Raw genomic sequence first — 26,712 nt, 5'->3', positions numbered from 1 at the left:
AAAAGAGGCTGCAGTAGCATTTTCAGAGCGTTTATTTATTAAGCCAAACAAAATGGTGGAACCTGGGACAGTATCATCTTGTACTTGGATACATGGTTTTGGAGTTACCAGTTCATAGGAACTTACTCATTAATATTGGTTTATTTTAAGTAAAGTAGTCCTATCTGTTGAATTCTATTACTTTTTTTAATTTTTCTTTATTTGAACATTTGTTCAAATAAGATTTTAACACTACATTTAATAAGATCTAGGTTCTTGATTTTATTACTATAAAACATCACCTTCCTTCTCCCATATCAAACCTTTAAAGCTTTGAAAAGACTCATTGGTAATACAATGTTGGATCCATTTCTATATTTTCTTCTAGAATCTTTAAGTACAATTGAATTACAAGAGGAAATTTCAGACCCAGAATGACATTTATTTCTCCATAAAATTATTGGAATAGTTTCTAGTAATTTCTTCCAACATTTTGAAGTGGGAATCACTGTTCTGTAGAGAAGATACCTAGGTATATGGGCAAGTATCATGAGAAACAATGAATGCCCCAAACATAATCCAAACAAGAAGAAATGCTGAGCCTTGCTCCAGCATGTCTCTTCAGGAGCTGCTGCCTACTGAAAAGAAGCACACCATGCCCAGTACACCATACTCTCTCTCTCTCTCTCTCTCTCTCTCTCTCTCTCTCTCTCTCTCCATACACATGTAGTCTCAGAAGTGGTGATAGGCAATGTTTGTACATTTATTCTTAACTTTTAATACTCCAGATTTCTAAATTGTTTTCTTTAGTTTAGATTGGATAACGATCAATTCTTACCAAAAAACACTTCCTGTAACTTTCATACCTAAAAATATTCATAAATGCTTACTCCCCATTTTCCCCTCAAATTAAATACTTGCTAAACATGGACAATACTTATGTGCACACACACACACACACACACACACACACACACACACATCAATGTTCCCCAATGTAAAATAATATGGTGATTTTTTTCAGTTAATAAGTAATTTAGACTACCATTAGAATTTCAGGCCTAATCTTAAAATAAAAAATCTAGAAATTTATAACTACACTATGCTGATTCATCATTTTAGATTGTTGCTTTCATCTGAACAGACATGTAGAGAATACCACAGTTGAAGGGTTGACATAGTTAAACTTGTATCATGACTCTCCCATGCTGGAATCCACATGATAGTATCCATGTCAAGAGTTGTGTTTTATATGTTTGCATTCCTTTGAAAAAAGAAAGATAAAAGATACTCTCTGAAGACCAAGTTATTAGTGAGATATTTATTAAAAATACCATTACAACGGTTTCTAAAGTCTACTATGATGTCAATGGTGAGGTAAATGCTAGACCAACCTCAGTCAGATTATTGCTTCTGTCAGGAAAACACTAATCTACAATAAGTGAAGACTGAAAGTTAGAAAGTTACTTATAATTTCCAAGACATGAAAACATGGTGGAGAAACTGCAGAAACTGGTAATATTTTATATCATTTAAATACATCTCTGTAAACCTAAAAATGATGCTTCCATATAGGTGCAGAAAAACCTTTCATTTTGAAACTGATTCTGTCTGTACCATTCTTGAAAAGAATGTTTCCATCTGTAAAATGTATGTTTATTATTTATACCAAGTGATATTTGCATTTAAATATAATTTAAGACAATTAAAATGTGTTTATATTCATATAAAAATATATATAAAAATAGAATATTTAAAGAAGGTGGATATTCATTCTAAAGTACCAACCAATCAAAATAGTCTTATTTTTGTATGGCAACAAGATTGAGGTATTTGTACATTTAGTAATTTCAGCCATACATCGAATTATGCCTCTCAGCCACTTTTCCCCTAAAGAAAAGTAATCCGTTAAAAGTAACCATAGCAGTGAGACGTTATCTCATAGCTAAACATTTGCATAATAAGGACTCTTACCATTCTAATCCTAAAAGGATAGAATTCAATACTACAATTAGGTATGTTTTATAGGTATGTCATAATTTTATGCCTACTCTAAATTTGTACTAGATATAATTACTCAAGAAAATAAAAATACAGCTACTAGTAACATTTTACTCTTTCAAGTTATAAAAAAATGCTTTATGCTTATGCATTTGTGAATCTGTAGTCCTGTGGAAAATAGTTACATTAAAACGGATGTGTAATCTTAAATTATATAGGTGCAGGATGGAAAAACAAAGATTATCCTAAATAAGGCCATCAAGGAAATATGGTAAAGTAATATATGAGGAATTATGCTCTGTTCCTCACTGTAAATGATGTATTTCTTCCATTTAGACTGCTGTTTCCCACCTAAGTTCATAGACAGGACAGGGGGAAATGTTTATGAGAAACATAAGGAGCACAGAGTTAAATACACTGATGTTTTAACTATAAAACATTCCACTTCTTCTCTCTCTCGGAATCTTCTCAAATTCCCTTGTGGAGCATCACTTTTGCTCTTTTCCTTTCAGTCATACAATTTTGAAAGCAAAAGAAGAAATGTTTTTCATAAGCATCATGTCCACAAAAGACTAAACCATCAAAAATGTCACATTTCCCCCCATAAAGAACAGAAATGTAATCCCTGCTTGCAAGTGGAATGTATGTACTCCTTCATCCTTTTAATATTAATGCGTCCATGGCATTACTGAACAACACAGCCCTCTTTGTCCTGGAACTCAAGTGTTGGTGTATAATAATGTAATAGGTGGCCCATAGTGGTCCTAGATTATGATATTTCAAGTAATCCCTTTCTAGCTCTGCCTTTCACTCCAAAACAAATGGATGTTCAAATTCATATCTTAACTTTTTAAAGCTTTATGAAAAGTGCTATTGCTCCATTGTAGTTCAGTGTATATTGGGGTGTGTGCTTGTATCCCTGTGCATGAGCATGTGGTCAATCCAAAATCCATGTGAGGCACATTGTCTTGTTCCCAGATCTTTGTTTAAGAGCAACACCAACTCCAAATTCAATTCTCCTTCATGAAGTCTCCATAGTCCTTTTACTTGTACACATCCTGCTGAGAAGGATTTCAGAGCAAACCTGATTTATTGGACCTCTGACATGATAAGATGACTGAAAATTTGTCACTGAGTCTTGCTGTTGTCGTAGTTTGCTTTGATTGCTGAAATATTTTCCCACAATATGATTCTTCGATACTTTCATTTTAATAAACTGATATTCTTTGGATAATTTTGATTTCACCACCTGTAAGAAAACCCCAGGAAAATGGTGAGATAAATCAAGTACATTGGTATCCTAAATATAGTGATGTTAACTAACTTTCCAAGCTGTGTTTTTACTATTAAAATGGCACTCAATGGGTACATATGTGACATACATAACCAAGAACCAGGGTAACATATGTTTCAAAAAAGATCAAGGTTGAAGTTACAGTTCTTGTCAGTTTTCATACTTTGGGACAGCAGTCAAGGCCTCTATCATGTGTGTGTGTGTGTGTGTGTGTGTGTGTGTGTGTGTGTGTGTGTGTGTGTGTGTGTGTGTGTTAGAGGTACTCTAAATTTATCGTCCCATGCTTCCAAAAGGAAGTAACTATAACCACATGGTAAATGACAAGGTGACAATGCCGCAGTTTATGCTTTTATGCTTTTATGTTTTTATGCTTTTATTTCTCTGGAACTTAGTACACTATGGAATCTGAGAAACTCCCTATATTTTATTAAGCTAATGACTTTGTATATACATACACACATATATGTACATTCATAGATACAGGTTTGATTTTTTTAGGCTTGCTTTTTGAATAGATGATATTATAAAGCATTTATAATCTAAAGTTTTATTCCTTTCTCTGTTTCACATAGCTACTCAATATATATAGAAAAGAAAATACTGGTAAAGATGGTTTGATAAAATATGAGTTCTCTTATTTTAATGCAGTTGTGAAATATTTCTTCCTGTCAAACATTTGGATGCAATGAACTATTTATTATTAATGACTAAAGGAAATAATGCTGGATAACATAGTCTTTTGTATTATCCTTTGAAGTGCTTTCTTTTTCTCTCTCTCCCTGCCATACTGAGATTTAAACTCAAGACCTTGTGCTTGTCTAGCTCTGAGACTTGAACCATAGTCTCAGACCTTTTAGTTTTATTGTTTTTAGGTAGGATCTATGCTTTTTTAGTTACACTGCAAGGAATTTAGAGGAGTAATTTGAATGAAAAAAAATCTGTAAATATCTATAACAAAATGTTAACACTCATGGTCTATTGGAGGATGAAATTCAAGCAATTTTAAATATATTCTGACTTTTTGTCCAAATCTTTTCTATTACACAGTGAATGTGTATTACTTGAAAGTCATAAAAAGCCAAAGCTATTAAATTTTGAGGAAAAAGTTAAGTACATACATATTTAAGAAATGATTACACTTTGCTAATTCCAAAGACATAAATTGCTTTCCTATGGTGCTGGGAAGTTAGCTTTTTTCTGGAGCCAATGGCTCTTAAGAATGGAAGTGACATTAGGAAGTTGTTGCAAAGAATCCTCATGGATAGTAATTTAGGGCTCAGTTTGCAGTTAACCACCAATTACTATTCCAGATCCCAAGGGTTCTCTGTTATGTGCGGTTCTTGATGTTCTTATCTAGTTGTACTGTAAGTATGAATGTCCTAGGCTGGAATGGGCATCATTGCTTTCTTGAAGGCTTTTTCCCTTTGCGTAGGAGCTCTGTACTTAACTCAAGATTAGCAAACAATCTTCCAGAGTTTATTTAAGGAAACTCTTAAGCATAACTATAACATTCAACCTTGAAATAATATTATTCCAGTGATTGGAAAGCTGGAAAAAAATCCTGTTTTGTTTACATAATTTTATCTTAATTTGTGGGTTTTGCAATTGCATGCTAATTACATGCAAAAGAGAAGAGGTACATCACAATGCAAGAGTTTATATTCATTTAAACATTTTAAGGATTTATGATTTTAGGGTTGCCTTAAAACTATGTTGGATAAGGTTAGTGTCATGACTATAGCAATCTTACTACATACATTATAAACTACAGCCACTTACATAAAGTCATAAATGGGATAAGAAGAAATATGCATCTCCAGTGCTTTTATTGAGATCAATAGCTTTCACTCCAAAGTAGTTCAAATATTTAACCAAGTATCAATGATGTTGATAATTTACTTCCATTTGTAGGTTTGATTCCTGAGACAGGATAATAGGACTGCTTCTCATTTTCTGCAGTCTAAGCTACTGCTTCCAAATCTGTTAATGCTCCTCTTACATGGTTTCAACTGGACTCTTTATAGGGTGTTGGTAAATGGCCAACAGTTTGGTTTTCTTTGAAAACTAATTTTTTCAGTTTATAATTGAAGATAATCTTTCCTCATTTGTTAAGTCACTATTGCTTTGATACTAAGTCTTATAAACTGACCCAAATCTATAGAGAATTATTTGAGTTTTCATTTATCAAAATACAGATGCTAATAATCCTTCCAAAATGTCATTGTGAATTAAATCCAGGAACATTAAAAAATCCAGCACTATTCTATGCCATACCATTAGCATATACAATTTATTTCAAGAATATAAAATGGTTCAATATAATGAAGTACTTCATCAATAGGAATCTATCAAAGCATTGTGTGGACCTATATGATTGCTCTCTCTGAAAACCCGGATGAACCTATTGAAAAATATTTATTATAAAGTTAACATTTAAAAATGATAAAGATTTTTCTATATTCTGTCAATAATTAATAAGACATATTTTAAAAGTTGACATTACCAACTAAACAACTAAAGTTTTCAATGGTCTATGCGATGCAGGTAAAGAATGCTTTGAAAGTTTTAATGAGATACAAGCGGATGGAAATCCATAGCAAGTCAAAGCTTCCCAAATTAATTACTGTGTTACTCCAATGATAAACACATGAGGATTTGTGGGGAACATGATAACAACTTCTTAAACACATGTTGAAGAAAAAAAGTAGCAAAATAATCAGGGCTATTTAAGAAGATACATAATTTATGAGGGAGACTTTCATTGTCAACACTGCATGCATCATTGTGACTTGCATCTACCGTCACGACTCATCACAATTCAAATCTACCATCAATTTCTTAGAGCAGTATTGGTTTTCCCAAGCTCTGTGATTCCACCTGGATCTTTTGTGTCTCAGTAGTTCCTTTGGAAACCTCTTATGGTTTCTATAGTCACCATCATCAGTGAAGTTACTCACACTTGTTTCTGTCAAAATGGAAATCTTACTTTGCCGGAAGATTTGCTTGTTTCTTCATTTTCCCACAACCTCTCCAGTGGGTGGAGGTGTGGAGTAGGGGCAATAGAGGTTTAGCAGCATAGTTGGTTGCACTATTGTTTGTTTCATCTGGTTCTGATAGAGGGACAGACAGTTGAGGTTTAACCCAGGGGTCTTACACATGTTAATTATAAACTCAGCCAATGAGCTACACCCTAGACAAGGTTCATGATTTCTAAATCCCCAGTAGTGCTTTGATTTTCTCTGAATTCTGTATTGCCAACTCTGGGATGCCATTCCTTCATTCCAGCTCCTGCTTCTGCTCTTTGTAGACTCATGTCACCCAGGGATAGTTTCTCCTGAGATCTCTCTCATGTAGATATTTACTAATATCCTGGAAACAGTTCTAATCCTGTTATCCTAGTTATGAACAGAAGTTCTGTTGATCAAAAGTTCAGGTTTGATCAGCTACTCAGTTTGGAATCATTTAGTCTCCCAGGGACAGGAAAAAGAACAAGGATGGAAGAATAGTGTATGTTCTCATGGAAGGTGCCAAGTTTTGGATGAGGGATACACTGTCATACATGGCCTCTGTAATGCTCAGACAGTCAAGCATTCCTTCTGGGCTCCTTTACTTATGAGGGCTGAGCTGCCTCCCAAGATGGAATCTAGGCTATATCTGCTACTCAACTTCAGATATATTTCATCATACCTCACATCCAAAGGGTGAGGTTACCTGAGTTCCATGGCCAGCCAAGCATCTGCAACTAAATGCTGAAAGAAATATCTCACCTAACAGTATTCATTGTTGCCCAGATTTTGAAAAGCCCATATTGAAAATGCACAAACACAGCAGTCGCCAGTAGCTTAAGCCTGTAATCTTAACTACTCGGGAAGCTGAGATCTGAGGATCACGGTTTGAAGCCAGCCTGGGAAAGAAAGTTTCTGAGATTCTTACCTTCAATTACTCACAGAAAAAACTGGAAGTGGTACTGTGGTTCAAGTGGTAGAGTGCTAGCCTTGAGCAAAAAGGAGGTCAGGAGCAACGCTTAGTTCAGTATTAAAGAAAGAGAGAAAGGAAGGAACGAAGGAAAGAAGGAAGGAAGGAAGGGAAGGAGGAAGGGAAGGAGGAGAGAGAGAGAGAAAGAGAGAGAGGGAGGGAGAGTGAGCGAGCGAGTGAGAGAGAGAGAAAGAGAGAGAAAGAGAGAGAGAAATCACAAAGGGACAGAGAAAGGCTGCACATAGAATGGCACAGATTTGGAGCCCTGAGAGGATTTGCCTGGCAAATGGTTAGTACTGGAGCTGGATGCAGTATCTATGCTTTTGGAGACAACAAGGAATCAGAGGTGGCTGTGTGAGCAGGTGTGGGCAGAGTCATGGCCGATGGGTAGTGTATACAGTAGGGAAAGTATTTGTGTTTTAGTTTATTGTCAGAGGTCATAGATCTGAATGAATAACATTTGTCAGAGAATCTGGTATACATTACATGCTCAATAAATTTTTTGTAAAAACTGTCAAGTACATTTTGCCTTGCATTATTGCATTATGGCTAGATAAATATTGCAAATTTATTTGTGGAAAGTAACCTGAAACAACATGCTCTCTAGAAAGTGATGGAATATAAGTAGAATTCAGTTGGAAAGAACAGGACTACAGATTAAAATGCATTTCACAACTTGCTACTATTACCTGAAACATTTACAGAAATGGTAGCTCTAAATAGAGATAAATGTCACATAAATCCAATGGTCATAAATGTACACATCCTTATATTTTTAATTTCATGACATTACAGTTGAGAACATTGTTTAAAATGAGTATGCATCAAACTGTTGATAGACTCTAACCATCAAAGGAAAAATTATTGTTATTGTACATACTTACATTTAAATAGTTATAATAGACCAAAGTTTTGTAGTCCTTTTGAAATGGAAAATCAAAAGAGAAAAAAATAAAGTTGTTTCTTACAAGACAAATATTTGAAAATTTTTTCCCCTCATATTTTCAGAGATCTCTACGTTGGAAAACACATGGAGTAATTCAGATATGGTCCCTGTCCTCAAGGGGGCTATATAAAGACACATGTCTAAGATACTTGAAGTAAGAACAAGAATGAAGTAACTTCAAAGACATTGTCTGAGACTAGCTCTGCAAGGTCAGGCACCATGTTGTTTCCATGTCATGAATAGTCTTTTAGTACATTACGAAGACTTAGTACTAATTTATGGTGGGCATGATAATCTGTTTACACAGCTATTATTTCTTTGAACTTATCTGAAAAAATAGGTATCAGTATTAATGTTAAGCTCTTAACTATGTTCCAGAATATTACCTTGTATTGCCTACTCATAGAGGGTCTAGAGTGGAGGAGAAAGATCCATTTTTCAGATCCATTTTTTTAGGATTTGGAAATATTACTATCAGCGAAAGACTTTGATACCTGTACAATAATAAAATGGTTTCTTTCTTTTGATCTTGCATGAAAATGTGCCCAGTTAAGTCTTTCTCAAAGAAGATTGGGGATTGTTGAAATCTAACTGAAGTGTGCATTAGAATGTAGCTTTGAAAAAGATGGCTAGCAATCCAAATGTTAGGTTACCTCTGGGGCATAACAATGATAATAAACAATAAAAAGAGCTATTAGAACACATGGGTGAAAAACTTAGGAAAAGCTACAGATTCTAGTGGTTTGACTCATCCAAACGCTTCTCTTAAGTTTGAGTGCACATGAAATGACCCCTGAGAAATAGATATGTTTGCCTGCAAGAAAAGAAACCACTCCATGTGATAAAGAGCACATGTGCCACCGCGTGTGGAAAATGTTGACACTACTTACCCTAAGTTTCATGATAAAATATTTTTCTTAGAGCAAAATTTAAATTTAGATGACATTGCATGTAGGTATCAACTATCGAGTAAAAATGATAATGTTTCAAAATAATTTATATTTCAATAGACTAATTATAGAAACTGAGATAGTTTAATTTGTGAGCTATCAACTTACAGGCGATGCAGATGATCAGATTTTCTTTTCTGTGACTCCAGTGTTGAAATTCTATGCTTAGAAATGTAGAAGTTCAAAGTAACTTTTCTTTTTTTATGGGTTTCTAATACATTATATGATCTCTCGGCTTATATTTATGCATCTTTCTTTATCTCCATGTAGTTAAAAACTTGGGTACACATATATTTTTATAAGACATGCTAATGACCATGATTAGTAATTATCTATATCTGAAGTAACTTTGAAGTTTTGAAAAGCCAGTACCAAGGACACAGCTTGATGAGCTGGAAACCAGTCAGGCAGATTATAAGCAAATACCTTCCCTAAAACCCATCTTGACCTGAACAACCTCCAAAGAACTTTGGATGTGGCTCCAGACTCAGAGAACAAAATAGAAACAATTGTTGTATGCAAGAATTACCCTAGACTGGATTAGAGAGATCACAAGTAGGGTATGAAGAAAAATGAGCAGAATGATTTCCTAAAGCTACAAGCCATTAGACTGAGCAAATAAATTATGCTAATATAGTCTAAGATAAATAGATATGAGCACATTTTATTTGATGTCATTATTGTGAAGAGTGACACTCAATCCAAGTTCTAATCAAAAAATTATGGCCAGCTTGAAAATAAAGAATTAATAGAAATGAAATCCAAATTAAGTAACACACAATAGATGCCTGTTTTCATAATCCATAATTGCGTCACAGGACATCATGCAATTTTGGCAGATGATAGGGAATTCTTTCATTTCAACTTTTCATGAAATATTTAATTATGAGCACATTAAGTAAACTGCTTTTATTGAAGGGAGTCCAATCTTAAAACAGGTGAAAAAAATGCAGAGGATTAGGGACATGATTTACAAATTTTAAATAAAGCAGCTTTGTTCTGTTTTGGGGTTGTTAGAATTCTGAGGACTATATTGACTCTGTGTCTTACTCTACTACTAATTCCCAGTCCATCGCAGCTTTGGATTGAGGAATGAATTCTGCTCTGGGAAGGAAAATGATCATTTACATGGGTACACGGCATTATCTTGCTCTCCCATTTATGTCTACAAAATAACTCCCTGACTTAAACTCCGTTTCCAAAATGTTTGAATATTCATGTCACACAATTTTTAATTATTCTATTATTTTATTTTTTTGGCCGTAGTGGGGCTTGAATTCAGGGCCTGGGCACTGTCCCTGGGTTCTTTGCAAAGCTAGTGTTCCACCACTTGAGCCACAGCGCCACTTCCACCTTTTTCTGAGTAGTTTATTGGAGATAAGAGTATGCGACTTTAATACTCACTTGACTCTATGATGGATATGAACCTTGCAAATTGGTGGGGGGGAGTAGAGAGGAGTAAGTGGGAGAAAATGAGGGATGGGGTAACTGTTTAAAAACAAATGTACTCACTACTTTACTTATGTAACTGTAACCCCCCTGCTCATCACCTTTTCAATAAAGATTTTTAAAAATAGAGTGTCATGGACTTTCCTGCCCCAGCTGGCTTTGAACCAAGATCTTCAGATCTCAGTCTTCTGAATAGCTAGGATTACAGGTGTGAGCCACCAGCACCAGGCATGTCAGAGAATTTTTGTACTATTTGAATGACTATCCTTGGTCTCACTGGTTGGACACTAAGATCTACCTTAATGTACTTGCGTGTATCTTCTAGGATATGGAATCTCTTTCTTTCAAGATAACTCAAAGGTTTTTGGTTCCAGCCATATATATATGTATTATTTTTGGCCAGTCATGAGGCCTGAACTCAGGGTCTGGGTGCTGGCCCTTAGCTCTTCAGCTCAAGGCTAGTGCTCTACCACTTGAGCCAGAGCACCACTTCCAGCTTTTTTTGCTTATGTGGGCTGCAGAATTGAAACCAGGGCCTCATGCATGCAAGGTAAGCATTCTACCACTGAGCCACCTTCCCAGTCCCCAGCTATATCTTTTTTTTAATCAGTAAGTTTTTTTTATTGTGAAAATACTGTACAGAGGGGTTACAATTACATGAGCAAAATAAAAAGTACACTTCTTTTTTTTTTAATGAAAATACCGTACAGAAGGGCTACAATTACACGGGCAAGGTAATGAGTACATTTCTTATCAGGCATTGTTGCCTCCTCCTTTGTTTTTCCCCTACCATCCCTGCCCTCCCATCTTCACAACTACATACCGCTCCTCCCCTCTACCCACCCCCCGCAATTGTAAAGTTCATTTTTCAACATAGTGTCTTGTACATCTCACTGTTACAAATGGGTCCACCTATATCCCTATTCAAACATTTTGTTTTTTCCCTTCCGCTCCCCAAATTACACTGACATCAAATACAGTGAAAACGGGTTATACCGTGGGGTAGGGACATACAAAGCAACAAAAAAATCACATGGTACCTTATAAATATTAGAAATAATTGCAAGAAAGAAAAAGCCACTTGTATCCTTATCTTGGGGTTCATTTCCCTAACATCATCTTATCTGACTTTTCTGCTTGTCTCAGACATGTACTAGTTATTGCAAATAAGGGAAACCATGGGACCTATGTTTATTTGGGCCTGGCTTACTTCACTTAATATAATTTTTTCCAAGTCTTTCCATTCAGCTATATCTTTTGAACTGAAAACTTCCATCAAAGAATAAGGCCTTCTTCAAATGTCATTAAGAAACAATTTGTGGGATCCAAGGTCTTCAACTGCTGGCTTTACTGTAGAGACTTGTTTGGCACAACCATTTAAAAAGATGTCATCTCTCAGAAGAATTCTCCAGCCTCATGACCAGTTTATGGTAGGAGGTCTGAAGAGTTTAGGGGCTCTAGCTTTTGGGTGTCAACTTTACCTTCATTTTGTTTTCAGTATTCAAATTAATTTGTTCACAAATACACTTGTGTCTCTGAGATCAAACTCTGCAGTCTTGTTTAAAAGTTAATGTCTGTGCAGATGTAGGTTCTTGACTGCATGGCCTGGGGAAAGAGTCACTGTTTTTGATTCTGGTACCCTGAGACTTGTATATACGTTTATCTGATTGGGGAAGGAAAGGGGAATAACAAAATGGTGAGACCAAGGACAAAGGGTGAACCAATGCAACAGTGATACTGACAAGACACAATATTGGAAATGAGCTTTACAACTTGGGGAGGGGTGGGGGAGTTAGGGGAATGGGAAAGTGGGAGAAAAATGAGAGAAGGAGTAACACTGTTAGACAGGAAATGCACTTATTGCCATACTTATGTAACTGTACTCCCTCTGTACAACACCTTTACAATAAAATTAAAATAAAAAATTCAATAAAATAAAAAAGAATGCATAATAGACAGGGCAGGGGAGAGTCTTAGCAAGTTTGCACTGACTTCTGGCTGTGAACCATCTGGGAAATCAGTGGTTCATGTTTCTCCTTCCTAGGAACTTTAAGTTGTAGCTTCCTTTGCTTGCTAAGTTATATTTCATAAAATCCCATTTCAAATTTCTTGTCTGTTTTGAGTTATTTCTAATTCTGTCTTTGTGGGGATGGGCGATGCAAATAGCTTTATGTCTTTAGAGTAATTGTTTTGTGTGTATGGAGATTCAAGTGGAAGAGAAGAGACATGCTTGTGGTCATTCTGCCACAGTCAGCCTATACTCTATGCATGATTTTAGGCCTTATTCTCTATGCCTGTTTTCCCATTGTGCATTGAATGGAATGCCCTTCTTGGAAAATTAAAAAATAAGAAATCAGAGCATGCAGGAATACAAGTCTGTAAAACCCTGAGGGCCGATGTGGAGTCACTATTTCTTCTATTTTAGTCTCTGTGCCACTCACAGACACACCATGGCGCCATGTTGGCAGAGAGCATCTGCAGGCTCAGCCTCTGTGGCAGCCCCAGAAAAGAATTTTCCATTGTTTGTTGAAAAAGAAGTGCTACTGCTTGATACTCTGACTGTGCTTTGTAAGTGCTTAAGAAACAAAGATATGTTGGAGACTATAAAGGCTTTAAAGAAATGTAGTCTCTTGGAAAAAAGTTAAACTGCTTACTGGGAGGCCTTTGATGTTATTCAACATAGTATTATTGCTTGAGAATCCAGATACTAGTATAAGTAATATTTCCTAAACCACAGATCTCTACTAGGCTAGACCATTAAAATATAATATAGGAAATGCTATACATGACAGTTTAAAGTCTTAATTCAATGGTTTAAGGTTGGTAGAAAACTTATAGCCATAGACAGGGCTTTATTGCATAGAACATGAACTAGTGAACATCAGTTTCTCCTCGTTCTTAGCCCTGCTGACATTCTACATTCCAGTAGAATACTACTAGTTTAATATAAAATGATTGATCCTCTTCTTGTTCGTTCTGTTTCCTTATCCTTATTAAGAAGGAGACCCTGATTTAATTGGCATTACCACCGTTCAGCATAAAATGCTCCTTTTAAATCCGAATTTTGTACTCAACCATCTTAGAAAGGACTGGAGTCTTCCAATGGCCAATGAATTCATCTTCAGGGGGCCTTGATCTCTAATTAGCTGGTAGAAAGTCTTAGAATTCACTAATAGATGATGGAATGAATACTGATCATTTTAATAGAAAGCTTTCTTACATCACTTTTCTAAAAAGTGGGTATAGGAATGGCAGAGTGAAAGTATCTGTGACTTCTGTTCAGTATAGAGCCACTTATGGATTTTAAAGGACAAACTCAAGTTTTGATGTATGAGAACACTCCCTTGCTGAGGGAAGGCAAGGAATATGGATTCAGGTGGTCAACTGGTTGGAATTAGTGACTCTGGGATAAAAATATTATCATAGTTTATCAAAAAAAAGATAGAAGAGAAGAGATCTCCCTCTTCACCCCCTTATACATTTATAAATACCTACTGGCTACTAATCATTGTCCTTGCCCTGATCTTGGCTTAAAAGATTGTATAACAGTCCTATTTTTTCCAGTGTTATTAAAGTGAGCCTTACTATCGATTCTTTCTCTTCTGTTCACAAACTTGCCAGACTTTTCTCTTGTACTCCCAACCTCTTTCCCTTTTCATTACTTTGATTTGTTAAAGGGTTTTGTGAGCCCTTATTTCTTATTTTCTATCTCCCTTCAATCTATAATAGTTGAATTCTTGCAGCTAGCATTTCATGGTGCTTCTTAAGGTGGTCACAATAAAACCTTATTAATGCCAAAAAAAAATCTGTATTTTGAGACACTTATCTGAATTGACTTATTTAATTTGACAATGTTGAGCCTATCTAGACCTCTGGAGAAATCTTTACTCCTTTGCTTTCTATGGCTCCATACTTTTCTATAATTTTCTCTTCACAGATTATGCTCTAAAACCAAATGTTCCTATTACTCATGGTCTATTTTTACACCTTCAACTATTACCTATTTCTGATGACTCCCAATTCTACTTCTAGTACCAACTTGTCCCTTGAGCTTCATACTTGTTATCCAACTGCCAGTTCAAGATCATCACCTGGATGTCCTTCAGGCATGCCAAATACAACATGTTGAAAACTGAACTTGTTATGTTTTCCCTAAGCTGGTACCTTTCTAGCTTTTCTCTGTCTCAATTGCTCTTTCAGATCTCTAGTAAGTCATGCAAGATAGGGATCATCTTAGATTCTTCCAGCTTGCACATTCCACAGATAGGGCATACAGATGATTTTCTTAAGTAGAGCTTGTATTTGTCAATATCTCTTTTGTACTTGCTGTCTCTGTCTTGACTGATATAGGAGTTTATTTTCTCTAACTCATTTTGCAAGAAATATAACCTTTCTCCCTGATTCAATTCATGCTACCAGTCTTCATTCTGAGACTAAAACCCCATTCAATACATCTTTATGGGATACAGTTTAAGTTCTTAACATCACTTGGTCCTCGTTTCCTTTATTCAATTTCCTTTTGTGGTTGATGTTTTTTTTTTTTTTTTTTTGGTCCTGTCGTGGGGCCTGAACTCTGGGCCTGGGCGCTGTCCCTCAGCTCTTCAGCTCAAGGCTAGCGCTCTACCACTTGAACCACAGCGCCACTTCTGGCTTTTTTCTTTTTACTTATATGGTGTTGAGGAATCGAACCCAGGGCCTCATGCATGCAAGGCAAGCGCTCTACCACTGAGCCACCTTCCCAGCCCGTGGTTGATGTTTTATAAGCATCAGAATGGCAGGGATTCTCTGAGAAGGGCAGGTGACTTCAGAACCCCATATTGTGCCATGGAATTGGAGCGCTCTTCATTCTGTCAGCTTCCTGTTACTTGGACCTGGGTCTGTTCATTCTTCAACAATAAACATGAGTTTTCAAGAAGGGGGGGGGGTTCTCTCACTCTGTAATCTGAGTTAGGTGTTTCTTCATATCTCCACCACACCACCTCACAGGCTTTCATACTATGGGGTTTTATGTTTTACCAGTTGATAGAAATGTTTTGAAGACAGAGAATGTGTTTTATGTTTTATTTTATTTATTTATATATTTGTTTTTGCCAGTCTTGGGGCTTGAACTCTGGGCCTAGATGCTGTCCTCGATCTCCTTTTGCTCAAGGCTAACACTCTACCACCAGAGCCACAGTGCCTCTTCCAGCTTTTTCTGTGGTTCGTTGGAGATAAGACTCTCAAGAACTTTCTTGCCCAGGCTGGCTTTGAACTGCAATCCTCAGATCTCAATCTCCCGAGTAGCTTGGAATGCAGGTGTGAGTCACTGGTGCCTGGCAATATTTTTTATTTTTGATCACTACTACTTAGCTCACAAACTGGACCAACTGAACAACAGGTGAATGATTAAATAAAAGAATAAATAAAGTTGAGGTAATTGGAACAGAGTATAGAGGGAAGACTTGGAAGAATAGTAAACAGGACTTGGTATTTGCCTGGTTGAGTTGTTAAGGGGGCTGGCTGAACAAGGATAAACATGAGTCAATTTGCTTAATTAGCAAATTGTGATGCAAAGTAGGGGAATAAGGTTAAACAGAATATTAATTATTCTTTTGGGGGCATATTGCTCTTGAAGTGCTTATGGGAATTCCATAAGGTATTCAAGCTCACTTTACAGAAGTACTGTAAAATGCTTCAGTAAAGTGCGTACTCAAAAACATCTGTTGAATAAACTCAATGATATTTAAAAAAAACACCTTTATTATTTTTAACGCAAATTGAATTCTGGGATACTCAGTACCAGCTTAACTATATTTACTTCATTTGTTCTTTTTCCTAAAAAAGTAATTGCTTCAGGTGTCTTTTTAGGAAGATAAACTTTAAAAGTTTTAAAAATGAGTGTGTGTGTGTGTGTTGCTTGGGAATTAGGCCCAGAATTTTATGCCTGCTAGGAATGTGTTCCACCATTGAGCTATGTTCCCAATTCAAAGAATTATTTTTTGTCATTGTTTAGTTAATAAACTTTTTAAAGTTTAAAAAGCAAAAGAGAAAAAAATATTTATAGGTCAAATAATGTTTGTTTCTTTAAGTTAAAGACAGAATATAAGATTAAGATTAAATAAGAATAGAAAATCATCTCCAACAGATCAGAATTTTCTTTTTTCTTTCCAATGTGCCAGAATCAAAGGAAACATGTTGGTGTTAGAGCTGGGTCATGATGCCAGATGTTTTTTTTGGTTGAATATATTATATAATGGATGTACAACTGATTAGAACTAATTAATCACTCAGGAACTGTTTGTGGATTTGCCTCTTCTGCAACTAAGTTTGGGCTGATGTATGTCTGAATGCTTTCCAGGTTTTTGCTTGTTTGCCATAGATGTTTGTCACATAATGTAAGTCTCTATCCAAAACCTCTGGGGTAAGAGCTACCTGGATCCTTTTTGCTGTCATGAGTAAACACTGGGAAAACCAAATTCCATTCCCACCCATAAAGAGAAACAGCTGCTTTTCTATTCCACAGAAACCTTTAGTCAACATTGATACACATCTTTGAGAAACTGTTTATAGATTCTCAGTGACAACATATTGTCTTTTGGTAACTAGCAGATAAAAGTGATGCTTCAAGGCCTTTAATCTAACCTACAGCAATAAGATCTCACTGAAACAGATTTGTTATGTCTATAGTAGAATTCTGACCAAAAAACAAACAAGAAATGTCAAGGTCTCAGTTTACTTAACATAATCATTCTTCTCAGGGATCTCTAACTCTATTATGAGGAGGGCTTAATTGAACACTAGAAGATACTAATTCTAATGTTTCTTATACATGTTTCTCATTCTTGCTATTATTTTATGGTATCTTTTTCATCAGACTGATGAGATGAGCACAGAATTATTTTTAACAGAATATTTGTTATATTCCTCATCAAACAATCATTTATAAAGAGTTTTAAGTTTATTTGTATGTGTGTGTGTTAAAAATATTTTAAAGTTAGAACCTCTCACTTGGTAAGTGACTGTGGCATTGGCATTGCTTTACTATTACTTTTTGCCCAGTCCAGCCTGGGTATCTATTTTCTGGGAAGGGGTCTATCTAAGCTGGCTTGAACCACAATCCTCCCAATTTCTGCCTCTTAAGTAGGTTAAATTACAAATATGAAACACCACAACTGGACTTTTTCCTTTTGGTAGTACTGCCATTTGAACTCAGGGCCTTGTGCTTGCTAGTGAAGCACTGTTTCCCAGAGCCAGGCCTTCAGCTATTTTAGAAGTTTTGATTATTTTAAATAAGTGAATAATGACTTAAGATGTTGAGTGATACTTTGGAAATATTATAAAGGGGGCTAGGAAGGTGGCTCAGTGGTAGAATGCTGGCCTTGCATGAGACCCTGGGTTCAATTCCTCAGCACCACATAAGCAGAAAAAGCCAGAAGTGCTGTTGTGGCTCAAGTGGTAGAGCACTAGCCTTAAGCTGAAGAGCTGAGGGACAGCGCCCAGGCCCAGAGTTCAAGCCCACAACTGGCAAAAAAAAAAAAAAAAGAAATATTATACAGCATCAGGGTCAGTATCAGAGACTTCCTAAGGTACCAGAGATACAATTTGTCATGAGTGAAGTCGCTGTTATTCCTGTGCAGTGCTTGACACTCTATGATGAAGAGATGTAGCTGAGAAGGAGGATCTTATTAACTCTCTATTGTAACTGGAAGGGCAATGGTCAGGACCCACAGTTCAGCTCAACCACACAAACTTTACAACGGATCCCACTACTCACAAATAACAGAGATAATCTGGGAAAGATCTAAGAAGCTTGCCCATACAGGCAGAGTTTGCAAGAAGCAATTTGTTCATAGTGGTAACACAAAAAAAACGATCAAATCAAGTAACTGTCATAATGTCACCTGACATTGTTTTGCGAATTAAGAAACATTTTCACCAGAAATAATTATGAATCAATATGCTAGTGGTGTTGGTTCAAAGACTCTTTTTTTGTGGTTTGCAAATGAAGATTAGTATTGACTGGTTTGTTTTGTGGCAGGAGATGCGTGTCACGCACCCATTTGGGAAAGACATTTTCTGTTTTTAATTCCAGCCGTGCTGGAAATCATTGGAGGACATTTCCTTTTTAGACTTTCCGAGTACAAAAGCTGAACAAGAAAAGCAGACACCTCACCCCAAATTCTAATTAAAGACATATTACATAAACATAAATAAATACAGCTTTTCTAAAAGAGGCAAAAATAAAAAAGTCCCCAGTCTGTATATTGTCTTTCAAGTCCCCATTTTCTGTGGGTTTGGCCTCCATAGGCTTGCTGTTTATGTGAGCAAATGATCCTGGGCTGGCTCAGATGCAAGTTCATTGTTCCTTTCTCTCCCAGGCTAAAAAAAAGTATTGGTTTTTTGCAAAGAGGACAAGTGCTCTGCGGGAGGCATATTTTCTTGTGGAAGAAATTAGTGTATGCACAACTTAAAATCTGTTTTGTAGCAGCATGGCCAAATTTCATGCTGCTAGATCAAAACTGAAAATGTCATGTTCTCTGCTGTGGCTGCTGGCTCTCAGTTCTCTGAGATACAATCCCATTGGCCACGTGGAAGGAGCCCATCAGCAAATCGCATCGATATAATGCATTGCTAGCAGCTTTTGGGGATATTTATGAGAATCTGGGGGCCTAGATGAAATCTGACAGTCAGCTAAAAGCTGAAACAGGATCAGAGGTAAAAATTATTTGGAATGAATGTGCTCTGCTTGATAAAGGAAGCAAAAAACAAAAAAAGAATGAGTGAATTTCAGATAGGAAGGTAAACTGAGGTACTCTTCATCTCAGGGCCAGCAGAACTTCCTGAGACCTGCACGAAGCAATGGTTGCCAAGGAAACTGATTTCAAGTAACTTCTGAACAGTTTATGAGGGACTTGCAAAGGTGTGGACAAAGCCAATTATGCTAATCCTTGTTTCATCCAAGGAATAGAGCAAGGAAATCAAAGGGGAGAGAGAGAGAGAGAGAGAGAGAGAGAGAGAGAGAGAGAGAGAGAGAGAGAGAGAGAGAGAGAGAGAGAGAGGAGAAAGGTTTTTCACAGGACTCTTCTAGATTAGTTGTAAGGTATGGAGAGAATGAGAAAGTCAGAACAAGAGCAAGAGAGATGGCTTCATTGGGAATTAGATGTATTCCCAGCAAAGGAACGATGTGTGCATGTTTCCGTAAACCGAATGCGAGCAACTAAGTACAACAAGCCTAGTGCCAATTTGAATATTTTCCAAGAGGTTGCCTGGAGGGGCAGAGTGACCTCCAGCAGAGTGATGGACACTTGGTCACCAAGGAGCCAGGGAGGGAATCCAGCTGCACGAGTGCATTGCCTCCATCAGAAAACTATAGCCAACAGGTCCCATTGGGAGGTCTTTTCAAGTTCACAAAAGCACGCTTATAAGAGAAAGAAGTAATATGCTATAGCCAGTAAGCATATTTCTGGGTTATGCTGACTTGTTTTCTGTTGTTATTTTATCTGCCAAGTCTGTTACTTAATTACTGATAATACATAAGATCATTATTATCTTTGGAGAAGAAAAAATACTCAAAACATGGGCCTGTCTGTTATGTGTTCCCTACCCCATTTGTTGGTTAGCCGATTAAATAAACTTGATTTTCAAGCTGAAGACTTTTGGCATTTTTTTTTTTTTGATGAGATTTCTTGTGGGAAGGAAGGATTGAAGTCTTTAAGATTAAGTACCCTTCTCCACACTCCCTTCTTCCCACCAATGATGTAAGTTTTCAAGTGTCTAAACACTGATTTGTTATCATCTCCGTTTTTTTTGTAGATAAAGTTTTAATTACTACATGCCTTGGCTGACTGATGATGAACACCTAATTTAATCTCTGCTTGACATCATTTTTTGTGAAAAATGAGGTGGATGGTGCAATTAAAGATACAACATAAATGCTATTTGAAATGCAATCAAAATGTGTGAGAAGCAGAGATTGGAATACAAACCTCATGGAAATGGCACGCACAGCTGCCCTGCAGAAATTCTTTGTATCGCCCCATTGTTAGAGTGAAGGTATCAACTACTTCATAGCCATAGCTTCTTGCAGCATTCAGAAGAACCAAGTTTTCTTTCCATAAGTTCTGTACGTCACTCTGTTTTGCAAAGCAAAAGGCAACCGTTTGTTAACAGAGGTTATTTTGTGATTCAATAACTCAAAAGAGAAATGATAAATGTCAGTTTTTGAAGAGAGATTGTGCATACTGTAACATGAAAAAATTTCCTGTGCATGTCTTACATGCAGAGATTTTTTTTACTATTTAAACTCAGCATGTTAGGGTTAACATACATTTATACATCAAAACACAACACATACATATCTATAGAGATATACTACTTTGAACTTTCCATGAAAAATAATTAATTTTATTGCCCATGATAAATATTTAAAATTCTCATGTTCAAAACCCAGCATTTGATATATCACAACAGGAATAAATAAATAAGATAAATAAATCACAGGCCCTGCCCTGAGATATACCATTATAGTAGGAAGACAGATATATAAAATATGTCTATTTGTTAGAGGAATATATGCCTTGTTCTACATGAAGCTCTATCAGGAGCAAGGGGATAGCAGGTCCATGAGCTTCAAGAGCCCTCTGGAACAGTTTAAGGTTTGTTTGAGGACATTTAATCTGTATTGAGATGAATTCACTATCTTATTTAACTATGGGTCAACTGTCTCCAACTCCTTTCATTTGTGACTGTCCAATGAAGGAAAAAGCAATGACACTACCCCGAAGTTGTTTTTTACTTTTAAAGTAAGCATTTTCTAAGGCCACGTTTTACCCGAAGGACTAACTGACATTGGCAATTTCACCTGTGGTTGCAGTCTGATGGAGGAAAAAGGCAAAATCTTTAAAAGTATATAAGATGTTGGTGTGCTAAAGAGATGCATAAGGCTCAACCTCCCTCACATGTACCTCAATTTGTTTATTTTACATAACTTGGGCTGCTATCCTTCTTTCATGAATTCTGCATTATTTACAACACATTTGTGGGCTATTGTCTCCTTTCCTACAGTAATAATTGTAATTGCTTTGAAATCATAATCCAGAAGTATTTGGTACCTTTTGATTTTTATGAAGGTTCCTAAATATTACATAGAGCTTTTGGATCATCTTCTACAAGGAATCTCTTCTAAGAAGAGAAAACATGAAATCCACATAGTGTAGAAAAAAATGGGCTCACCTTGGTTAATACATGAACTCCATGCACTGGCAGGTGAAATCCAATGCCCAAAGTTTTGATGATCACTAGGATATGGAGTAGATTTTCCCTGAATGAAAGTTACAAACTTGAAGTTAACAAACATTTTTCTTCTGTGTGTGTTAATTGCAGAAACAAATACAATAGACTTTTAAAAAATAGAATGTGAGAATTTGCATAAAGAATTACATACCATTTTATAGATTTGATGTACACTAAATATGTTTTCTGGATAGTTTTGTGTGTCAGTAGTCATGTTATTATGAATTTAACATTATTATTTGGAGATTTTCAGACAAGGTCTTGACCTTGAACTCTCCAACCAGGTCCTGTCTCAGCATTGCAAGTGCTGGGACTACTGATGTGCATTACCACATCTGGATAGAAGACCTGTTTTATTCTGTAGTAATTTTAAATTTGGATGCCAACAATCTCTATTGCAGTTGAATTTAAAATGACTAAAAAATAATTTATATACAAGACAAAGGGTATGGAAATAAAAAACAGTGACAAAAGGGAATAAGCCAGAGGAAAAAAGGAAAGGAAGAAAGGGGAAAAAAGAATGGCAAACAGTACAATAAAACACTTCTTACTTTCATTTCTTGGAGTTCCTTCCAATAATCATCATTCTATATGATCATATGCACATAGCTTTTGGGCTCTTGTGATCCTCTCCTAAGAAAATCCTCCTTTGTTCTCACTGTGTGAATGTTTAGAGTGCTGTTTAATTAGTCATGTCTAAGTGTAATTATTTGTCTTTTGCTATCTATTGGGTTTACTTGTAAAGTTATAGGTTCATTCTAATTATTACAAATGTGGAAAACCATGCAACCTATATTTTTATTTTTGTGCTCTCGGTCTTGCATTTAAATAAGTTTATCTGATTTGAGGAGGGATGGGGAAGCAAAGAAATGGTGGGACAAAGGGTGAACCAATTTAACAGTGATACTATGTTGGAAATGAATTATACAACTTGTTGGGGAGGAGAGATGGGAGGGAAAAGTTGGGAGAGAATGAGGGAAAGGATGATATTCTTCAACAGGAAATGTCCTCATTACCTGACTTATGTAACTCTAACTCCTCTGTGTATCACCTCTACAATAAATTTAAACATAAAAAAATTTTAAATTAGATTTTGAGTTCTTAATTTTAAATGACAAAGTTGTCCTTAGTTTTATCAATTGTGCCTTCTATTAAAAATAATAAAATACGAATGGCAGGTTTTGCTGCAGAAGTTTACCTCTTCAAAACCCTGTGAATAATTTCCAGGTGATGGGAATTAAGCCACTGAACACCACCAACAACCAATACTGTCTGGCCAGTATTCTCTAGGGGACGTGATCTGAAATCCAGAAAGAAAAACAACACATGTTGCTTTAAAACAGATGGTAAACATTTTAACTGCACTGCCTCACATTTCACTGAACCATGTCTGGCTTCCTGATCACAGGGCCTCTTGTCATTTGCAAGTCATTTTCAGCCACATTAGTGGCTATCTAAGCTTTTCAGCACATTTGATATACAGTGAACAGTTATGGCTGCTAGTAGGAAACATCAGTGCCTTGTGGCATTTTGCCATTCATAATAGTTCCATTGTACCTTTGCAAGAGATGCTCAAGTGCTTTCTCAAATGTTGGTCTCATTGAGGGGCTTATCCAAAACTGAGGATAGTAGGAGTAGCTGATCCAGGTCTTCCCGCCATTGACATTGGGGTATAGTTTAGTGCCATGCACCTTCTGCCATTCCTGTAGCGTTTCGTTCAGTCTTTCAATCAGATAGTACATGATCCCTCTGTTGGTTGAATCACCAATAAAAAGAATCTGTAAAGAAAACATATTTGTTTCAAATTTGATGTTTGCCTGTTATACGATAGTCTAAAAGAGTTAAAAATAGTTTTAGCAATGGTGATTATTATTATTTTCTAAGCTAACTATAAATACACATCTAACTGAAAATTTACACATCATTAAATTACATGTCTATTGAAGGACAGCCTTTCCAACTTAGAAATGTCACATATCATGTTTCCTTCTAAGCCCGTTCATTTTCCTCCCTTCTCTATTGATAACAAAAACATCATTTATCTACCCACTAACGTGTGAAGTTTTTTTGTTTAATTTATTACTCTCCCTTATGTTCATTCTTTCTCATCTAAGCAGCTAATGAACCCTATAGATTGAAAGAAGCCAATGAGATTTTTCACTTATATAGGAACCCTGAGGTGTTTTATAATCTGTTATTATCACTGTGTAGAAATTATACAAAATAATGAACTTCATTATTACACTTGCATGAAGGTATATGATTTTAATCATATTTTCTCCCTCATCACTCTCGTTTTCTTCCTTCTGCACCTCTTCTTCCTCTTTCTAATCATCTCCTTCCTTATATTCATGATTTTTTAAAAAAATCTATCAACCTCTTTCATGAATGTGAAGACTGGGAGTCCACAGAGCGGCTTTCTAGAGGTCATGCTATCCCTTGGAAAAAATATCAAAGGACGAGATTCTTATTTTCGGAACAGCATTTCATATACTAGCGTTTATATCTCAGTGCTAGTGCTCCACAGCATCACCTCCTTCCCATGGCTACCAGCACCCCTTGCCTCAGTTTCTCACTATCTCCAAGGTGTATTATGGTAACCCCTAATGGATCTTGCTTTCCATACTGTGGCTGCCCTCAAAAACACACAGTCTTGCAGGACTCATTTCAAATGTCCTATTTTCATGCTCCAAAATTGCATGCATCTGTCTTTCCTATGGGATAGTCTGAACTATTGAGGTCCAGCTAACCTTTACGAATTTTGATTGCCTATCATTCTCTGCTATGTTCAGACTTCCATAGATGAGGAATTTGAGACTCAAGAAGATTGAAGTCATAAATCTCATAAATGGTTAACACAGGACTCAAACCCAGGCCCTTTAATTTCAAGTGCAGGGTCAATAGCCCATCCTCTCAAAGCATCATGACAGATTTCTACTTTTTCATCACACATGATTTGCACTCAACAACATCTGTTTTTCCTTGTGTTAATCCATCTGCTGGAAAAGTTCCTCCCTCTGCAATCCTACCTGTCAACCCCAGATGTGACATGAATGGCACTTCTATAAATGGTCTCCTCCAGTGCCTCCAGCCAGGGTTACCTTCTCTGTCCTCTGTTTCCATTTCAATTTTCTTATAGATTCTGATCAAATTCTACATGAAATTATGGCTACTTGTGTTGGTGTCCTTTTTTTCCCCTTGCATCTTTTCTAGAAATATTTGAGATCAGGGTCATTTTTGAATCTTAATTTCCCACCCAGTACCATGCATAGGCTTTAAAAATACAGGGCAAATTGAAAGTAAAGGAGATTTTTGCCATGGACAACTGCTTTAACTGATCAGGGTAAAAACTCATTCATACATTTTTTTTCTGCTTCTTTGAGATTGTTTTTTTCCATTAGTCATGCACACATTTTCTTCTAATTTTAATAGGAAGCCCGATCATTGTTTCTCAGATATTTCTACCTGTGTCTGTCCACAGTGAAATAAGAATTTACAAGATATAAGATGGGAAGGGATGGGAAGGGGAAACCAAGGAGGAGGCAACAATGCTTGATAAGATAAGAAATGCACTCATTACCTTGCCCATGTAATTTTAACCCCTCTGTACGGGATTTTCACAATAAAAATAAAAATAATTTATAAAGCTTCCTTTTCTCTTTTCAGTAAGTGTGTAAAAGTAGCTGTGTGAAAAAATAGATCTCGAAAGTCTCTCCATTTGCCTTCAGATCCAACACTGTTGCTTCAAATGTGGCCAAACAGAATAGCGTGTCCAGGCCTGGAATGGCTTTAAAGTCAAGTTCCTCTTGGGGTACTAAAATTCCAACACAGGAAAATAATTTTTGAACTAGGTACCAGTGACTCATGACTGTAATCCCAGATAACTGAGAGACTGAAATCCGAGGACTGCAGTTCAATGCAGCCCAGGCAGGAAAGTCCTTGAAACTCTTTCCTCCAGTTAACCATCAAAAACAACAGAACTGGTAGAGAGCCAGTCCTGAGTGGAAAAAAAACCTAAGGGACAATGCCCAGGCCATGAGTTCAAGCCCCAGTATTGGCAAAAATGTGATAACAATACATTTTAAAATAAATTGAATTTATTCTTGCTAGATTTGAACTGTAACTGCACAGATTTCTGAATATTTTTAGAGAGATTTTGAATCATCAAGAAAACTTTTTTTTTTTTTGGTTGGTTGTGGGGCTTGAAAAGAAAACCTCTTAATTTCAGGTACTAATAACTATTCATGTCTGTATTAATTTGCTAGGACTGCCCTAACACACAGTTCCATAGACTAAATGGCTTTTTGCCACACAAATTTATTTTCAAATATTTCTGAAGGCTAGAAATAAAACAACAACAAAAAACAAAAGACAAGGGCTTGACAGGGTTGTTTTCTTCTGAAAGCCTCTTTGGCTTGTGGATGGCTGACTCTCTCTCTCTCCTGTGTTTCCAGAGGATTTATCCTGGTCATATTGGATTAGGTACCCCTCAGACCCTATCTGTAAACTATCTGAATTACTGGAGATTAGAAACTCAGTATAAGCACCCGATGGCTTGCTGGGAATGATACCATTCAGCGGGTAGAACTATGAAAGGAATTTTGATATCTAGCTTTTAAATTCTATTGCTCCATTGCCACCAGGGCTTTTTTTTTCTTTTCTTTCTTGTAGCGTCTTATCAGTATCAAGATGCAATCCTTCTTGGACAGCTAATATGATACTAGATGTCATAAGCACTGATATGTACATATAGTGTATTATAAGGAAAGATATCAAGGTTTAGAGAGTTAAAAATAGTTGCATAGCCGGGCACCGGTAGTTCACGCCTATAATCCTAGCTACTCATA

At 36.3% G+C, this 26,712-nt stretch overlaps 1 protein-coding gene across 1 annotated transcript in view; it reads right to left on the bottom strand.

Moving 5' to 3' along the window:
* Positions 1-1,193: 1,193 nt before the first annotated feature.
* Cped1 (cadherin like and PC-esterase domain containing 1) overlaps positions 1,194-26,712 on the bottom strand; it is a 240,246-nt gene continuing 214,727 nt past the window's right edge. The window contains exons 19-23 of the mRNA XM_042696039.1: positions 23,423-23,643; positions 23,064-23,165; positions 21,806-21,893; positions 20,560-20,706; positions 1,194-3,229 (exon numbers count right to left, since the gene is read on the bottom strand). Coding sequence (XP_042551973.1) covers positions 3,002-3,229; positions 20,560-20,706; positions 21,806-21,893; positions 23,064-23,165; positions 23,423-23,643 — 786 coding nt within the window. The 3' untranslated portion in view covers positions 1,194-3,001. The remainder of the gene's footprint in view (positions 3,230-20,559; positions 20,707-21,805; positions 21,894-23,063; positions 23,166-23,422; positions 23,644-26,712) is intronic.

Source organism: Dipodomys spectabilis, unplaced genomic scaffold, assembly GCF_019054845.1.
Source record: "Dipodomys spectabilis isolate Male_0828 unplaced genomic scaffold, ASM1905484v1 ptg000197l, whole genome shotgun sequence".
NCBI lineage: Eukaryota > Metazoa > Chordata > Mammalia > Rodentia > Heteromyidae > Dipodomys > Dipodomys spectabilis.
This window is presented reverse-complemented; position numbering and strand designations above follow the sequence as displayed.